Source organism: Synchiropus splendidus, chromosome 13, assembly GCF_027744825.2.
Source record: "Synchiropus splendidus isolate RoL2022-P1 chromosome 13, RoL_Sspl_1.0, whole genome shotgun sequence".
NCBI classification, from domain to species: domain Eukaryota; kingdom Metazoa; phylum Chordata; class Actinopteri; order Syngnathiformes; family Callionymidae; genus Synchiropus; species Synchiropus splendidus.
In genome coordinates, this window is record NC_071346.1 from 8087854 (window position 1) to 8106334 (window position 18481).

Sequence of the window (18481 nt, forward strand, 5' to 3'; positions counted from 1 at the left end):
AGATGCCGGGACTGAAGCCCAGCAGGGCAGACGAAAGGATAACTGGTTATCGCCTTATGGGCTAAGAGTTGAACTTGGCAATTTGCTGAGACTTGGAGTACGTCCTGACCCGGATTAAAGTTGGACTGAATTAAAAATGTGTTTTATCAGTAGCGTATTTCACCCCTAATAATTCACAGCTCCTTCCTCCTCTTTCTTATCATATAAAATGTGTTTTGACAAGTCATAAACACACACACACAAAGCTTTTAAAAGACATATTTTTACTTTATTCAAATGTTCTTCATATCTCATAGTTCTATGGTGACGCCGGGCGCCGACCCTCTTGCGTTTTATATGTACAGGTACAAGCATTTACACTTGTGGCAAGAACTAGCGTTTGGAAACCTCCCAAACGTGATTGACAAGACAAGAAATGGAAGAATTAAATTGCTAGTTCAAGTGTCTACGAGCTCAGTGCAACTCTGGTACCGTGGCCGGCTGCTTCTCTCAGTCGGGTCCATAACTACTGGACTAGGTAACGCCTCATAGCACCAAGAGCAGAGGGGTATCCGCTTTCAAGCAACCATCCGTTCCAGACCTCCTCTCTCTATTTGCATAGACAGTGACGTAGTGTATCTCCGTAGTATGTACAATATATACATCATTATTTTATAAAACTCAAATAAACCATTCGGACGTACGTATGAGGTCAGCTGCTAAGGTTTGGGTGAAAACTACTGTTGTCGTTGAAAGCACTTCTCATGTATGGTAAACCGGTGACGTTCAGGAACGGCTTCAAATTCTAAAGATCCATCTCTGTACCGAGCTCCTCAGAAAGTCCCACCATTTTGACAGCCTTGTTGAATGCGACATGATTTCTGGCTTCTTCAGTTGCTGTCATCTGAAGATGTTGTGAGGCCCAGGATTTGATGAGCGCTGTCTAGAAGTAGTCAGAAGTAGAAAGAGGATGCTTCCAAATCCTCTTTGTCTGAAGCCTCGGGTGCAGGGGATCCTCAGCGCCCCCGCAGGAGAGCAGAGTGGAACGTGGCCCTCGCCTCAGAAGAGATGCTCAGCTTTAGCTCAGTCGTGAAAACCATCTGTGATAGCAATGTGAAGCTGCATCTAGCTGAGGAAAGCCAAAGTGCTGTGCGTGGTGACTTTGAAATGGCTCACAGCAGGATGCACGTGCCGGACTTCTTCCCGTCGTCGGGGTCTCCTCCTCCTTCTTTCCTGTTGGGATCATTCAGCTCGTCAAACAGTCCTGTTTCGATCATCTCCTGCTGCCAGGGGATGGATACGGCGCCGGTGCTGAACTCCTTGAAGAATTTATCATCCTTGGCGTCGAACTCGATGCCTTTAATTTCAGAGAATTCGGCGATGTCGCCAGTGTCTTTGGCGTAGACGACGTTGGGCTTCGGCGTCCATGGAGGCGGCACTAGTCCAGCTTCCAGACGCGGGAAGTTGATGGTCTTGAACCACTCGTGCTTCCTGGGGTCCTCCTTGTTGTTCCTAGTGGTCAAATAAGAGACGCGACATTGATAAACAAAGACGTTCCCCCCTCAATCTCAAACCCTCAGGAGTCTACTTACTTCATGCCCAGGCGCTCCTCCTGTTTCTTCTTGAGGAACTGCTGGATGATATCCTTCGTGGTCGCGTCGAAACACTTGTGCTCCCACTTGGGCTCTTCGTTGACTATACGACGCTGGACCTCTTCCTTCTCTACCTTCTCCTTCTTGCTGTCAGGGCCTTTAAAAGGGGTATAGCCGGCCACCATCTCGTAGATACTGCAGCCCAGAGCCCACCAGTCCACCGACGTCCTGTAGGGGGTCTTACTGATGATCTCCGGGGCCATGTAGGCGTTGGTGCCAGCCTGGAGCAGAGACAAGTGTGTGGTGAGGATCTTTGAATGGGCACAGCCTGGTGTTACATCTAAGATAAAGGATGGTGGAAGACCAACTGGTGCTCACATCTGTATGAGCTCACCATCCGTCTTATGAATATGTTGCTCAAAAAGTCCATCTTAACTCACTAACTCATCCAAATTTACCAAAAACGCCTTTATATCGATAAGCAAAGAATGTTGTTGGCAAACCAACATGCTCTGCATTTTTACCTGGGTCTGTCAATCTGATCAGGGACAGACTTGTGTAATACCCACAAAGAGGATTACGGGGCCAAAGCTAGCCTCCAGCGCAGGAGGTTAGCCCAGTCTCCTCGGCTGGCTGAACATCATCAACGTAATGTGTAATGAGCTTAGCGGACAGTCATAGAGCAGCGGGCTTACTCGTTGCTACGGTGAGATGGAGGCGAAACACCGCGGTGCTGTACCACCACGATATGGCTAATATACAGTCACGGCTGTGTAACAAGAGCTCTGTTTTTTAAGGTGGTATTTCCCATAACAGCAGCGGAAAAGTGGAGTGTGAAGCGCTAGGTGGTATATTACCGATATATATATTTTAACTAAAATCAATGGCTCCCAAAAGGAGGTTTAGTGAACTTGGACCTTCATATTAAGAGACAAAACAGAAAGTGTTGAATTATTTGAAGAGATGGGTTCATTTCCCAACCATCTCATCAGTAAAAAAAAAAAATGGCCGCCCACTAAAGCAGAGTTATATAACAGGTTCAAAGGCTACTGTTGCAGTGATCTTTTGGAAAATCTAGTAATCCCTGTCCGGATTTACGGTGAAACCCCCATTGGGACTGACAGCTTGTCCAGGACGTTCAGTTTTAGCCGCAAGCTAACATAGACAGGAAGAGATGAAGTGTGGCTTTGCTGACGGTGGTGTCCTCAAGATGACTCGTCTCGATCCATCATGGATGTGATGTCTGCTGACTGGACACTCGAGGTGGCAAAGGTTACGACAGTCGATCTTACCATTTGTGTGACGGTCTTCTCCGGGAGAATCTCAATGGCCAGACCCAGATCGGAGAGTCGGCACTGGCCTTGACTGTCGAGCAGCACGTTCTCCGGCTTCATATCACGGTATATGATGTTCATCTCGTGCAGATGCAGGATGCCGGTGGTGATCTGCGCCGTGTAATGGACGATACGCTTCATCTCGATGCCTTTGTCCACTCCCTTGCCGTCATAACCAATGTTGTAAATATGGTACTTGAGGTCTCCGCCGTTCATCAGGGTCATGACAAGGCACAGGTGGGTCTTGTTGTCGTAGGCGTAGGCTAAGTTGACCAGAAACAGGCTGTTGACCTTCTCCAAGATTTTCTTCTCCAGCAAAGCCATCTTCTCGCCGCCCTTCTTCTTCAGACGCTTTTTACACAACTTTTTGCAGGCGTACATCTGTCCTGTGTTCTTGACTTGCACGGCGCACACCTGAGGAACATCATGATGTCACGTTACGAGGCAAGCAAGGACAATGAAGCTTCAATTTTACTGGAATTTACTGGGATCACAAGTGTATATTTAGCAACAATGCTAATGAAGATCATGTACATTTATTTTCAAGGTCATCATCTACTAATGATGCACTTTGGAGAAGTTTTCCTGGTGCAATATATCTAAAATCGAGTTTCTGTCCAGCTCCTCAGAAGGACGAGGAGTTCCTCAAGGCTTCACGCTTGGTACTTTAGCATTAGCATAATTCAACCCGAGCTTCCCATGTCAATTGTTTTCCATTGTAGTTTCACTCATTTAAAAAAAAACCCAGCTATGACTAGCCTTCTTCAACTATTCAGTTTATATCCAAGGCTAACACTAGCGCTTCTCAACCAAGCTCCAAAACGTGGTTGCAACAATTACACTCACATACAATTACCCGGCAAATACGTCTTTGAGTATTGTGAGTTTACGGTCCCCTGTAAATCCCTCTAAATCCTTTGTAAGTATGAACAACATCTTAAAGTTTCCCGTCTTTTAAGCTCCCTTTGTTGGGAGTGTGTGCTAATGCTAACAGTTGTAGCACATTTTAGCATGTGACCATTTCTTCGAAATCTCTCAACTTCCCTCTCCCAAAACATGTCTGTTCTCATGACAAAGCCAGTTTTAGCTGTCAGGGTACGGAGAGGTACTTTCCCGCTAGGTTGACTTACCTCTCCGAAGCCGCCTTTTCCGAGGGTTCTGAACTCGTAGAAGTATTTGTCATTGATGGGCTGCTTCTCATATTCTTTCCACTGCAGAAACTTATCAAAGAAGGGGCTTGCCATGTAATCTGTGAACGGCTTCCCCTTCAGATACTCTCTGACGTTCTCCTGAACCTTCCCTTTCATCACTTCTTCAAAGTTGGCCGTCGTCACGGATTTGCACTTCTCGGAAGCCTCCCCGGTGAGGAAGACCAGGAACGTCTTGGAGTCGGCCTTGCAGAACTTGTTGATGATGTTCTGACAGGACTTGTCTTTGGTCGCCCCTTCGGCCAGGTCCCAGTCGTACAGCTCGTCCAGGAAATCGGCAGCGAGCTTGTACGCAGGGTTGCTCGCCAGGAACTCCCGGAAAAACTTCTTCCCGATCGGCTGTCGTTCACAGATGGTGCTAAAGTCCTTTTCGATGGCGGTTCTGGTGGCGGAGCACTGTTCGCTTTTGGGCAACGCCAAGCTCCGACGCCGCTTCTTCATCTCCTTGTCGTCCCCTCCTTGGGCTTTCAGGTAGGCCGTGTTGGCCACCAGGTTATCCAGTCCCCCCATGTCACACATTTTGGCAGCTGTTTGTGGTCGTTCCCCCCCCTAGCCAACCGGGTTCTTCAGCAGCAGCACACCAGGGAAGCCCTCGTACAACTGCCGCTGTGCCTGTGATGGTGCAAGGTCGAAAGTGAGCTCCTCTGCCCAACCTACCTGCAAACCTAAGACACACTGACACACCCAGTAATTACTCATTTAGAATTAAATACCAGGGAGGGATTTCGACTTAAGGATCTTTGTGCGGTCTATTCGAGGATGCAGTGCACGGAAAGGGAAGCATAAGCGGGCTCTGCCGTAAGAGGCTTTGTAGCTCTCTAAACTTGTTCACGGTGCTCATAGTCTCTGACAGTGCTCCGGTGACCTTTTACAACGCTGAGAATCACCTGATACACCAGCAAATGAAAACACTCCAATCTCCCGCTGCATCTTTTATTTGAAGAAAGGTAGCGGTGGTCAACACGTAGGACTAAACGCCTTCCTTATCGAGTTTCTCTCCCAGTTCATGTCTGCTCCTCCCTCTGCTCTTTCATCCCTTCAACCACCAGCTTTTGGCACCGCTGTAGTGATACAGCGAGTCAAATTTCAATGTTTTTTAACGGCAAAAATATAAAGGCAGAAGTTCATTGAACGTAATGGCGGCCCGACTGGTACATCCCAAATCTTCATGCCTTTGAAGTTGGATTGAAAGCAGAGAGATTTCAGAGGGATGCAAGGAGGAGAAAGAGCTGAGCTAAAAGACAAAGCCCTTCATTTAGTCACATGCTATAGGTACATCACTACGCCTCGCTCTAAGCAGCGGAAGGTTCTCCACAGCGACTCTCTCTCTGAGATCCAGAGAGGAACTCCTGGAGAAGCGAGCTGAACCTCTGCTCCCCATGCATTTAGCAAAGCCAGTTAAGGTAGCTCTGGCGTCTTGCCACTTACCTTTCTAGTACAGTGTTACAGGCCTCAGTAACTAGGGGGAGGCCATCGTGAAGACCCAGAACCACCCAGAGCGGGGAACATCATCATTCCCACAGGAAGCCTGGTCTAAAAATAGGTTATTTCTATCTTCTGGTGCATCACCCAGTTGCCGTGGAGACGCCTCTGGAATTCCCCAGGAGTGGAGCAGGTTCTAGTTCAAGGGAAGTCTGGGCCTCTGATAAGATTCCTCTGACCAGGCGGGTGGGAATTTGCGGGAAATGTAAGCAACAAATGTGATACTTTATCATGAGTACAAAGTAGGAATGGGCTTCAGGAATCTGCGTCCTCTAGATGGCGCTCCCTGCTCTAAAATCTTTTGAACCAATGAGACATATATATATTGTGAAGACACTAAAGTGAAGACACTGTTTCATGAAGCCCCATCATGAGTAGAAAGACCCTTTCGTTTCGCATCACCGATACATTTCAGAAAAGAAACAAACCACTCTGCCAGCATTCATGAATTCACTTTCTAGACATTCAGACAGAAAAGAGGGACCATTGTGATCACGACCATCAGATCATCAAAAGAGCAGGACGCTTCCCTGCAAACCCACATATAATCTGTTGCAGTTTGACCCTGGATTTGAGGTTAAATCCTGACTTCTGGAACTCATGATGCCTGACACTGAGCCGAAGGCTTTGACACGATTTGCTTCAGTTTCTTCTGTGATAAAACTTTGATATTGAGTGATGTCAAGCATCTCAAAAGAGGGGTCCACTGCTCTCCAAAACTGGAACACTGGGGCGTGAAAGAAAATTGAATAAATAAACTTAACTCCGTGACCAGAGTCTTTCTGGACTCCTGGGTTTCACGACCCTTTGCCATAAATATCTGCTAGCCAAATGCTAATCATGTAAATGGATAATAGTGTCAGTCGGGTACTTTTAAGCTTCTTGGGGTGACTTAAATAGACCACCTTTTTTACCAAGTCAGAGAATATGTTGTCACAGTATGACCGGAATCCAGCTCTCAGGGGAGAATTAAAAATATCTTGGAAAATACTGAGCAAAAGGTTGAGGGAAGAGTTGGACTCCAAAACATGCAAATGAGGCTGTGATGCTTGAGGCTGAAGCTGAAATCCAATTTGACCCCGGCGCGAGCTCAACAGGCGGTTCAGGCAGAGGTAACAAGTCGGGCATTTTTGACATCTTGAGATCTTTGTGTGGCCTGTTTCTGTGCAGCTAAAGGAGGATTAGCTCCATCTTAGGGAGTAAAGGTTAAGATGATTTCATGTTCATCTTAGTGCCCACGTGATCACCTGCATGGTCTACGTGGTCTGGCTCCATCCTCTTACAGGTTCCCTCAAGCCAATGGTGACGACGGCTACTGGTTCAGAACCAGCTCTTTATTTCAACTGGAATCCAGGTTTCGACCAGTCAGCAATGTGAGTCAAACAGTCTCTGCGTGTGGCTACGTTTTAAGAAGCCGTTTGCAGGAGAATACGTTTGAAAGGTGAAGCCCACAGAGTAGAACTGGGTGCCGGTTGCTGCCCCCTGACAACACAAACAAGGCGTACATAACAGCAAAGCCAGCTTAAGCGCTGACAGAGGGTTAATCTGCTGACTCCCAGGGCAAATTACACGGGTTCCAACTCTCGTTCCCGCAGACGACAAAACACCTGGATGGCAGAGCCTTGAAAGCATGGCCTCGTACTTCTCAACCACTGGAATTATCTGATGTAAGTTTAACATTTCAAATGGATTTTGAGTCATAACATTTGAGGTACAACGTTTAACTCACTGTGGAATTCAGGATGTAAAAAATATGCAGGAAAAAAAGCTCTGTTCACATCAACATGGGAGTACGAGCTCTTTTTACTTATTTTCTTCACATAAATATCCATGAACTAAATGGCTTTGGCCTCTTACACAATCATAACTACAGCGGTAGAAACATACTGATCTCTTTTTCTAAGTGCGCCGCCTTCAGGAGAGACTCGAAATGCAGACGACCTAATCCAGTTAGTCGCCAGAGGCAGCGAGTGTGCTGATATAAATAAATGCAGCCGGGACACTGACTCTTATATAGACAGCTAAGAAGATAGTAAGTCTTGCTAAATATACGGAGGCAGGAGAATTGTGGAATGTTTTGTGGAGTTTTTATACTGGTACTAGAACAGAGGTCCAGTCGCATGCGGAGACAAAATGATCTTTCAATTATTTATTGCAAAAAAAAAATAATAAAAATGTATAAAAAGACGTGTCAAAAATAAAATGATATTTTTTTTAATGGAACAAAGACTAAAACATTCTTGGGTTACAGAGTTTAAAAACAAAAAAGATGGCATTGCTAATGCCAGACCTGAAAATAAACTTTTTTGCGTCAAGAATCTGTGCAATTCACCAAAACGTCCATCTAAAAAAACTGCACTGTATTAATGTGATGTCACAGTTGTTTCTGAAGAAAACCAAACTTCATTGTTATTTTGGTGTTTTTAAAGATTAAAGCTTATGAACAATGTTCCATATTTGTTTTTCATTGAAATTTTATGGTTGGCTTTTTGTGGTTTTAATGGCAGCTTTTTGAAGGTGGACCTGTTTCTCTACATCTATTTCTGTTCTAATGGGTTACTTAGAATTCCAAATGGGACGTGCTTTAACATAGACAAGATGGCCGCCTGCTCCATGAAAGAGGTGATGGCTCGACCATGGACAAAGCCTTGGGTCAGGAAAACTTGCTGTAGACAGCCAGGTTCATCGATTCAGTGCACATAGTTGTTATATATATATCAAAGCGTCCGTAAGCTTATACTGCAGAGACCTTCCCCCTGCCAGAGTATCAATGACCACTGCCTTTTTAACCTGGAGGAGCAGTTGCTCAACTCCAAGTCTCAGGCAGACGACAGCTTTCCCAATGTGTCACCCAGGCAACTGAGGAAAGCTATTACAGCTGCAACCTAGTAGCGCTTTGTCTCTCATTTCCTGACCGTTTTTTTAACTAATTTTCAATTACATTTTACGTTAAGAGATCACAAATATATATATCTTTTACTTTTGTTTTTGATGCATGCTGAGTGACTTTCATTGTGCTAGTTTAGCTGTATGGTCCTTAAATTCCTGAGATATCTGGGATATAAACTTCTCAAGATGTCAGTGCAGAGGATGGAGATCGCTGAAGGCAGCAGCTCATGGTCTGCTACAGGGTGCGGAGTGGATCTATACACAAGTGGTTGTCTGATCCCCTACATATATATCCACAGCGTCACAGATTGACTGAATCCTAGTGAGAGCATCATAGCTTTCTAAGATGTTTTTGGTCGGCATTTAGGAATCTGGCTCAGGATTATCACCAGGTTCAGGGCTCAGGGGTTGGAGTCTGAGCTGCTGCTACTGGACACCTCCAGTTTGCTCTCTTCTTTCTCCTTATTTGCCTCCTGTTCCTTCATTTCCCTGCTGCGCCGGATCATCTTTTGCAGCTCGACTTTGTTGGCGAAGAAGATGCTGCGCCAGCCCACCTCGCCCGCCAGAGTCTCCACGTCCAGGGGCAGCGTGCTGCAGCGTTGCCTCGCCACCAGCTCCCAAAATTCCTCCGACATACAGATCTGAAGCCAGAGCAAGACAATGAAACAGAGAAGTCTTGACTGTAAAAGCCCCTTCTCTGCGTCCAACTCACCCGTCTGAACTTCCGCGAGGTCACAGCAAACTGAGCGATGTCCTCCAGCTCAAGGTAACTTAGTATCCGCAAGATAAGCTCGTCGGACAGATGATTTATGTAACCATAGGAACCTTCACACAGGCCCTTGACGTACAGCAAGATTCCTGATCCAAATATCTTCTGGATGAGATCTGAAAAAAACTGCTTTTAACCATCATATTTGTGATCAAGAAAGCAACCGTCCTCTCTTAGAACCCAGTGTACTCGAGTTCTTACTGGAAGACAATGTACCCTACAACTACACGCCACTGCGTCACGTTTCTGTGAAAGATCTGCAGTGAAGTAATCCCCTGAGAGGAGCATCAATCCAGGCTTTAAAATACCACGTACTGTGCAGTGGCATGTCCAGTAGGAAGTCTTCATGATTCTCCTTCATCTCTCCAGGTCTGGCCATCCGGTCGATGACTCTGGGTGAAATCTTCCACCATCTCCATATTACCTGAAAACATAGGTATTTCTTCATCTATTGCTCAACAAGTTTGGGTGGTGTTTAAACGCATTTTCTATAAACAACGCACATAAAAAGTTTATAAGGTCATTGTGTAACAACACAATTATTTATTCATATTATTACCCATGAATATATATGTCTTTGAATCGGAAATATATTCGTGAAGACTGCGTGTTTTTAACATTATTAAACCACTTTTGTGACATCAACACGCATCCTCAAACATTTTCCTCTGGAAATGAAAGTTTTTTTAATAGTTTAAACTAAAGAAGCGTTAAATTTTACATTGTATTTAAGGAAAATTGTTGGCAAAACTTCATTAGCTTGCTAAACAAAAAAAACAAAAACATTGCCAAAGTTTCCAAACAAAGCTTTTGCGTGTGCGTGGTGAAGTTAGCGCCACTTACCTCCGTCATAGAGACAGTGAGGCAGTAGAAGTTCTTGTCAGGTGCAACACCCGGACCTGCAATTTCCAACAGCGGGTCTGGCAACATAGACGCCATGTTTGTTACCCGTTGCCTTGACAACTGCCTCAGGCAGTCAGGTCCTGAACTGCAAGACGGAGGAGAGATAAACCAAACAGCAGGCTCTCCATTTAAGCCAGAAGAAAAGCGAAATAATAATCATGTTACAGACAAATCATTTGTTAAAAATCCTTTAATTTATTTATACATATATTTATATATGTACACATCACTTACCTATCCTTGCAAAGCCAAGAGACACATTAACAGTTAGTTATTGGTGGCACAAATGGGAACCCAAGTTCATTAAAAGTCAGTAAAACAAGTAAAAACAGAATTGTCATTTCAGCACAGTATCTTTTAGGTTAAAATGGCAGCTATATTTCAGCTACAAAGACCCACGACGGACACGACAGTTTGTATAAACGGACACCTCTCCAGGTTCGAGCCGCTCTCACCTCCTGTAGTGAGACAACCGAGGTGTCTCGGACTCCTCCGCTCATGCGAGAGGGAAATTTGGTCAGGTGTCACCCGCGACACCTTTAACCATTGCTGGAGGTCTGTAATAACCTTCCATTCATGTTTGACTTACAGGACAAAGCGGGCGTGGCCTTGATGCCTTTGATTTGTGCTTGCAGAAGTTCGCAAAACTGGTGGCCTCACTTTCAACCGCTCAGTCGGCAGCGTGACCTTTCTCTCATGGCAGTTGTAAATCTGCATCCCTTTAAAAAAAAACTGCATTCCCACACTTTCATACAACCACAGATGATGGAAAGAATATTAAAATTGGTTACTTGCAATAATATGCAGTGGTTTCTCCACAAGGTGTGTGTATACTCCCCATAGTTATATATATACTTATGTCTGAATACAAATGATGATATGCACAAAGCTTACAGTCATGAACAAATAATAAAAAGTATATAATATTCTATCATATATAGTCCAAACAGTACATCCCCCCCCAATAACAGTCTAGTATTCAATATAGTCCTTTGTCCTCCTTCATCGCCGTGTAAACTTGCTTGAGAAAGTCTTTTCAGGAAATGTACTGCCACTAATAGTGTGACAACTGTGGAATATGTGCTGCATGCTGCCCTCTGCTGGTGAGGACTGGGAGCTGTGCTACAGGAAGGGGTTGGTGGAGGAAGACCCTGTTGGGAACGGCCCGGCTGGAGCTCCCGCCTGCCAGTGATAGAGGAACCATTTAAAGATGGACGCAGATGCCTTCAGGAACGTGCTGCAGATGCTGAGAAGACTCACCATGAACGGATTATTGGACAGGCCAGGCGCAGCCATGGGCTGGACAAATGGCGTCATGGAGGCTTTGTTCGGACCGTAGACTGGAAATGCTGGACCTTGTGGCGCCGTGATGAAAATATGACACGTTAAAATTCTGCATATGGGGAATAACTAGAGCATGATGTCTGTGTCTGATGACTCTTGCTAAGGCATAATAACAATAACAATCATAAAGGTTTTTATTTTTTAACATGAATTGTTATATTTTACCGTGACCTAATACTTATGTGTCTTTAATTTAAATGAGCTCTTTGCATTATAACCTACAGAGAAAAACATTTCACCCAAACTGCGATTTTATGCAATTGTCCGTCATGTATTTGATCTACATAATTTGGGGTAAAATATCCTTCACTTAGTTGACTTATTTCACTCATTTTACTTTAGTATATTTCCTGTTATTGGTAACCAACACCAGCTTTATTACACTTTTTTTTAAATTTGATTCTGTGCCAATGAGCTCAAACGGACAGTAGGTGGCAGTAGCGTTGAGGAGGAGGGAATGAACGAGAACGCGCTGGAAAATTTAGCAGAAATCTTTCAGTATGGATTATATATATTGAATGTCATAGAGTCAAAATGTTGGGTTTATGTTCACAAAATGAGCCATCCCTTTTCTTACCAACCCTGACTGTTTTATAAAACAAATCAATTCAGTATGTATTTATTGGAAATCAATATAGATTGATAGATACTTCTCAGCCTAAGGAAATGGCTGGGCAACTCGTGCCATCAGTTGTTATTGACCTGCTGAGTTTAGCTTCCCTGTTGTGCCTGAAAATGACCCTCCCAGTGGAGAAATGTAAACGGCATATGTGCTTTGCTAACACTCAGATATTGCTCATCTTATGGAATTTCATTGATAAAAAGTACCTATTTCTGACTATAAAGAAGGAAACAGAGTGTTGTGTCCGTCACTGTGACATTGAGGGCGCAGCTAGGGTCAGAGGTCACAGGGACACGGAGGTTACTGACCATTGGACTGAGGGTGGTAGGCCCCGGGCTGAGAGTAAGGGATGGGAGCCTGGCCAGGGAACTGCTGCTGGAAGGTTCCGCTGTAACTGGTTGGGAGGCAGTAGGAAGAGGCGTTTCCAAAGCCGGCGGGCATGCTCATAGAGCCCGTACCGAAGGAAGCTACAAAACACACACATGTGTACACAAGGAGCCTTCTAAGGACCCAACGCAGGCGGCCCGTACCTGCAGCCGGCCCTCTTCCATTGGTCTGGAACGGATTGGTGGCCATCTCCGGAGCCACGGCAGCGGCAACAAAAGGGTTTGTGGACGCGACGGCTGCAACACGATTTAACAGTCAGATCAAATGGGAGAGTCGTGACAAGCTAGCGCGCCGTCACCGGAGGGTTTACCGCCAAATCCTGGCTGCATTCCAGGTAGAACCGCTGGATTCTGGGCTGGGGAGGAACCAAGCACCGGCCCAAACAAATTCCTGGAAAGATAGCCTTCAGATTAGGGAGCGACAAAGGCTTTTCCACGCTCTATTTTTAAAGCTGCTTGCTCGCAAGATGTGTGTAATGAGCCACTGAAAGTAGCAGCTGTGTACTTTGTGCCCGAGCAACAAATAGTAGATGCTCCTTCAGCGTCTTTCATGGCGCTCCCCGTCGTCCACAAAAGCCCAATTTGCTCATTTCACTGACTGTTCCTTTCGGATGAACACCATCAACAACAGTGCTATTGTGTGCGAGTGTGTGTGTGCGCGCGTCACTGAGAGAGGAGCTGGCAGTTCCTCACCCCTGCACACTGCTGCCCGTGGATGCCGAGGAGCTGAGCTCGTTGTCCAGCTCGGCCAGAGCAGCATAGCGGTCCTCTGTGCAGCTCCCGGGCTGCGACTGGGCAGGAACAGCACTGGACAGAGACGGGATTGGCACGCCACCTCCTATTGATGGAGACATTTCGGAACGTAAATCAGCCGCGGACAGGAATCATCGCCAAATTTAAGGACATTTAAATAAACAACAAGCCGTTCAAAAAACACTTTAAAACTATTTAAGTTTCTTCTACATAAAATTCTGTTGTTGCCAACAAGTTAAAACAAGAGCGCAGGTTCTGTCAATGAACGCCAGGTTAAAGCTCAATTCATCTTCAAATCCAGAAAATATTTCACACAAAACCAAGAAACGTATTCATTAAATCGACTTAAAAAACCAAAGCCAATAATAAAAGACAGTTTAAACCAAGGTGATAAAAGCCAAGCTAAAGAAGACCCCTATGAGGCTAGAATGCGGCCAGCTTACATTGGCATTGAAAAAAAGAATATTGGCTGAAAAAAAGAATGTTGGCTGAAAAAATAAATATAGAAATATATTCTTATTTTGAATTTTTGTACATACATAGTTTTCTACCTCAATGCAAAAATGTTTCATCCAATATTCCATTTTTCAAATCCTATATTTTTCTCAGCCAATATTTTTTTTCAATACCTATATTCTTGTTTTCAGCCAACTTTTTTTTTTTCAATGCCAATGTTGGTCTTTCGAGTTCTCTTCAAGGTGGCACCGTTTCAGCGTGGAGGGCGAGGACGATGCAGAGGGGATGAACGGGGAGTGGGAAGGGGCGGGGTTTGCGCCGTGTCTGCATGTCATTTGCATATTGGTGTTTAGTGTTCGATGAAGCGCCCCAGACCTGACATGGCTGAAAAATATGTATAATTCTGGTCACGAAATAAGTAAAATCTGAGGATTTCCAGTGGAATTCAACATCTTCGATGTGGCGCATGAACACTGTTGAACACTGAACGCTACAAGAATATAGGCATTGAAAATAAAATATTGACTGAAAAAAAAGAATATAGGAATGGAAAAATAGAATATTGGCTGAACGTATTAAAATTAAAAATAAGAATATATTTCCATACTTATTTTTTTCAATGCCAATGTAAGCTGGTGCCATTCTAGCCCCATACAAGACAGCAAGTGTAAACTGAATTTGAAGTACACAATTATAAACTGCATTTTCCATGTAAAATTGATCCAAAAAACCCGCTGTTCTACCCTCTGTAGACATTTTGGTTTCACATCCTCAAATATGAAGGCAACCTGAGCCCCAGCAGGGGCACTTGTCCTACATATGGCAGAATGGACTTTAACTCTGATACTGAGAGGAGGGATCCTGTTGACTTGAGCTGTTAAAGGCTTACGATGACAACGGAATATGAGTCAACAGAGTGCCGCAACATCAGAAACACAGAGGGAAGTCACACAAGACACACTGGACATGGATGATGGCGGTACCTGATGAATGGGACTTTGAGGGGGGTGATGTGCTCAGATAGGATGGAATTGCAGTGTTTCCAAATGCATCAAAGTTGGCAAAGTTGGTGTTTGAGTTACCCTGAGGCGGCGCTGCCACACGCACACACAGACACACAACATGAGTGAGGTCAACACAAGGATGTGTAATGTGCATGGAACATCTGGACTTGAACCCCCCCCCACCCGGACCGACCAGGCGTCCTACCTGGCTGGCTCTGAAAATGTGCAAAGTTGGCAAAGTTAGTGGAGCTGGCGGTCTGACTTGGCGGCGCGGCAAAGATGTCGCCCCCCAGGTCCGACAGCAGGTCGAACTTCTTCTCCTGGGCGGCGCTGTGAGCGTGGGACCGGGCCAGGCCTGGAGACTGCAGAAGCAGGGACTTTAAAACGGAACGTTGTGATGAGAGGAACAGGACGTTTGCGCTTACTTGACGGAGTGGGGTCTTGTTGAGGTGAAGAGTCTTTAGAGGTTGGACTTCTGGGGTGCTGCCAGTGCTGCTGGCCGAGGAGCCAGACACTGAGGCCTGGACGCTCGCTACCGCCCTCGCCTGGTCCGGAGGGACGTACCTGCACAGCCACAGTTTTAATGCATAGCATTTTGTTTGTTGTTGCCATCATGGATTATTTAGCCTTGGATGAGTTGCACTCTGAAAACATATTTCACAATCATACCATCTTTTCTTTTCATATTTTTCCTGGAGGAACTCTTTGACTTTCTGTGGCTCTCTGAAGTCTGGAACAACTGATGTCCTGTCGTCATAGAGGCCCAACCAGATGTGTTTACAGACCTACAGGGATTGCGGGGGGGAGTAAGAAGAAGAGTGGGAATTTAGGAGGGGTTTTTTTTTTGCATGGTGTGGGGGGGGTCATGAGTGAGGTGAGAGAAAGTAAAGAGGGGGGAGGGGATGAGGAGAAACAGGAGTAGAGGAATTCCAATAAAGTTGACGGAGCAGGAGGACTCCGAAAAAAATGCCCGAATACCACGTTTAAATTAAAGACAGGTGGAGGTGATTGTGGAGCTTTTTTTTCTGGCGACGCAGGTCTTACCTCGTTGCTGTGTTTCTGTAGGAACTCGATTTCTTGCTGTGTGAATGTGGTCATCGAAATGGACTTGACTCTGTGTGGGGGGTTCAGCCCTCGCCTGTGGGAGGAAGTCGGATCTGTTAGCTCGACAGAACCACAGTTTCATTTCTGTAAATCACACAACAAAGTATTCGACAGCGCCGGATCAAACACAACCGCATGAAGGGAAATAGAAGTGTTGGCGGCGACAATAAACACCGTCCTGAATCTGGTGGAAAAAGAGCTTAAAGAAAGCTTTCAATATTGTTCACTTGCCTCATAACTGCAACAGGAACTGGCGTCACACCTACTTTAACATTCCAGTTGCGCCCCACAGGAAACATGCAGAGCCCACTATACACCCATAGACACAACTTTCACACAACCTGACTCTGGAGCAAGAGTTTTACTGACCACTTTGGAGTAAAACGGACGTAAATTACATGTCACTTTTTTCCAAAGCAAAATGACGCAATCATACAGGGCGTTGCTTAAGGGCTCAGCACCAGGATTCAAACCCACAATTGTTTAAATCTCACTTGGGATTAAAAAAAAATAAGGACCGAGATTAACAACTTCAATAAAAGCAGTATGTTTAACATCCAGGTGTTCAGCCTTCTCCAATAATGACTGCAAAAGTAACTTTTAATAGCATTTGTGTCACAAATGTAGGCCACTGAAATGTAAAATAAACTGAACAGCATGACTGAAGTAAACTTTTAAAACACATACTACTACTGCATTGATTAATCTGGCACTTTTAAAATCCAGATTTACACTTTGATGCGCTTACTAAGTGAAGAGATTTTATATGAATTCTCTAGACACTGAACTGCTTATAGGGGTGGTGAATGGCTGTTTGACCCCATGGGTTGACCCTGTTGAGGAATGCTGATCTGGTCTGGGGTGTTTCTCCGCCTCCAACCCAAATGCTTCCTGTTACTCCGAACAGTGTATGCTGTAATAAATGGTTCAGAAATCAGCTGTCAGAACCCTCAGTGGGACTTGGAGGTGGTGTCTGAAAATACAAAACCTGACTCAGCTCACGTGTCTTCAGTCAGTAGGTCAAACAACTTGAAATGGAAGAGACGAAAGAATCCGCTAGGATGTGGGTTTCTGGCAGGATATGGGAAGTGCTGCTCAATGCATATTTGCCAGCTAATTTTTCCACAAAAAAGAGGAAAGCACAATAAAGATGCCGCATCGTTTTTGAGTCATTGGTTAAGAAAGCAACCTCATTTGGAGCTCATTATTCTTGACGACAAATCCATTTTGTTCAGGCAAAATAACTCTTGAAAATCAAAACACAAGAGTGGGGCTTAATATAAGAACATTTATATATCAATTGCAAAAATAAGTGGAAAAAATAAGACAGTTTATGTACAATATGCCCATTATTCTGGATCTTTTAAGGACAAAACAATTAGACAACAATAATTAAAATAAAAGGTTTAAAAATGTATTTCAGTGTTGCTATGTTTTATCATGTGGATTTGCTGAGTTAAATTCATGTCTCATAGTTTATTTGAAGAGCCACGCTGGAATCATTCAATTTACTTTTTGTGTTTTGTTTTTACGGATTAACACCATATAGTTTTGAACCGTTATTTGAATTCAAAATGTGACCAACTCTGGTGTGTGGTGACTACACGACTTGCGTCATTTGCTATTGCTCAAGTTTATACGAATTTTCAGTCATGATTTTGTAACAACTTTACGGGAACATTCCAAACTCAGCCCACCACAAACACTCATGACGCGTTCAGGGACCCACCCGGCTCCTTCTTTACCTATAGGAGAGTATTCTGCTCGGTAAAGTTCAGCTCCAGGAGGTTCCCCGAATAACGTCCTGCCTTTCACCTGGGCAGCAAAATACACCCCACGTTGAGCGCTGAGAGTAACAGGCCGCCCGCATTTATATTCATATAAGAGCTGATTTAAATGCCTCGTCTCAGGGACACAGCTCAAAATGAACGGCCTCCAACTAAACGGTACCTGTCTGGATGTATCAATTAAAGCTAGCACGCAGGCTAACGGAGCCAGCGCCGGGGGAAGCGGCAGGCAGACGGCAATGTTCATGAACGGTGTGATCGGCAAAACGATAACTGGACCCGGACGGAACTCACAGGATGCCAGAGCAGGTGGTGCAGACGAAGGAGCCCACTGTCATGTTGACATAGGTCGGGCCGCGCTGGTCGCAGTCGAAGCATTTCCTATTCGCGGGCAGGCTCGTCATTTCCCGGAGCATCTTCAGATGAGTCTCCTCCTGTTTTCGCTTCGCACTCGTCGCCATGACCGGGAACGGCTTTCTGCTGCCACGGGAACGGGGAGAGTTCGGTCCAGGACCCGGGAGAGGGTGGGCGTCTTCGGGCAGACTTGCCGCGGTGGCCAGGCAGACACTTGCCGAGACTGGGCGATTGACAAATTACTTCTTCTGGGACTCAACTCATGACGAGTCAACCGGCCTCTCACGAGCGACGCGCCACCTACCGGTTTGGAATTGTTCCTGCTGAACAATGTACGTAAAACACATCGCCATTCAACCACAGACTTTTCAAATAGACTTGGACGAGACATTAATATTTCGGAGTGTGGCGAAACGTAGTAACAAAAGCAGGCAAACCTCCTCTTTTCATATAAACCCAAGAAACACCAGCTTCATGGAATAGAGTATGATCTCGTTCCTTTAAAGTGAATTAAA

General features: G+C 45.1%; 3 protein-coding genes across 5 annotated transcripts; all 3 read right to left on the reverse strand.

The window, feature by feature from the left end:
* Positions 1-279: 279 nt before the first annotated feature.
* On the reverse strand, positions 280-4765 carry grk7a (G protein-coupled receptor kinase 7a). Its single transcript, XM_053883310.1, has 4 exons — positions 4036-4765; positions 2864-3319; positions 1572-1852; positions 280-1491 (listed from the first exon to the last, which is right to left on the reverse strand). The coding sequence occupies exons 1-4, from the start codon at positions 4630-4632 to the stop codon at positions 1152-1154; spliced, it is 1674 nt and encodes a 557-aa protein (XP_053739285.1). The 5' UTR covers positions 4633-4765; the 3' UTR covers positions 280-1151.
* A 2909-nt stretch (positions 4766-7674) lies between these two features.
* fbxo36b (F-box protein 36b) lies at positions 7675-10680 on the reverse strand. The gene is made up of 5 exons (XM_053883315.1): positions 10612-10680; positions 10097-10241; positions 9569-9677; positions 9197-9369; positions 7675-9125 (listed from the first exon to the last, which is right to left on the reverse strand). The coding sequence occupies exons 2-5, from the start codon at positions 10190-10192 to the stop codon at positions 8886-8888; spliced, it is 618 nt and encodes a 205-aa protein (XP_053739290.1). The 5' UTR covers positions 10193-10241; positions 10612-10680; the 3' UTR covers positions 7675-8885.
* Positions 10329-18415, reverse strand: agfg1b (ArfGAP with FG repeats 1b). 3 transcript variants are annotated; one of them, XM_053883312.1, is made up of 12 exons: positions 17907-18414; positions 15766-15859; positions 15391-15506; positions 15147-15285; positions 14927-15083; positions 14701-14811; positions 13202-13346; positions 12808-12899; positions 12653-12745; positions 12431-12589; positions 11417-11511; positions 10329-11338 (listed from the first exon to the last, which is right to left on the reverse strand). In XM_053883312.1, exons 1-12 carry the CDS (start codon positions 18071-18073, stop codon positions 11279-11281), a joined length of 1428 nt encoding a protein of 475 aa, XP_053739287.1. In that variant the 5' UTR covers positions 18074-18414; the 3' UTR covers positions 10329-11278. The 3 variants fall into 3 exon arrangements, with proteins under 3 accessions (XP_053739287.1, XP_053739288.1, XP_053739289.1); XM_053883313.1 differs by having other exon boundaries at positions 12820-12899; positions 17907-18413; XM_053883314.1 differs by lacking the exon at positions 14701-14811 and having other exon boundaries at positions 17907-18415.
* Positions 18416-18481: the final 66 nt, after the last annotated feature.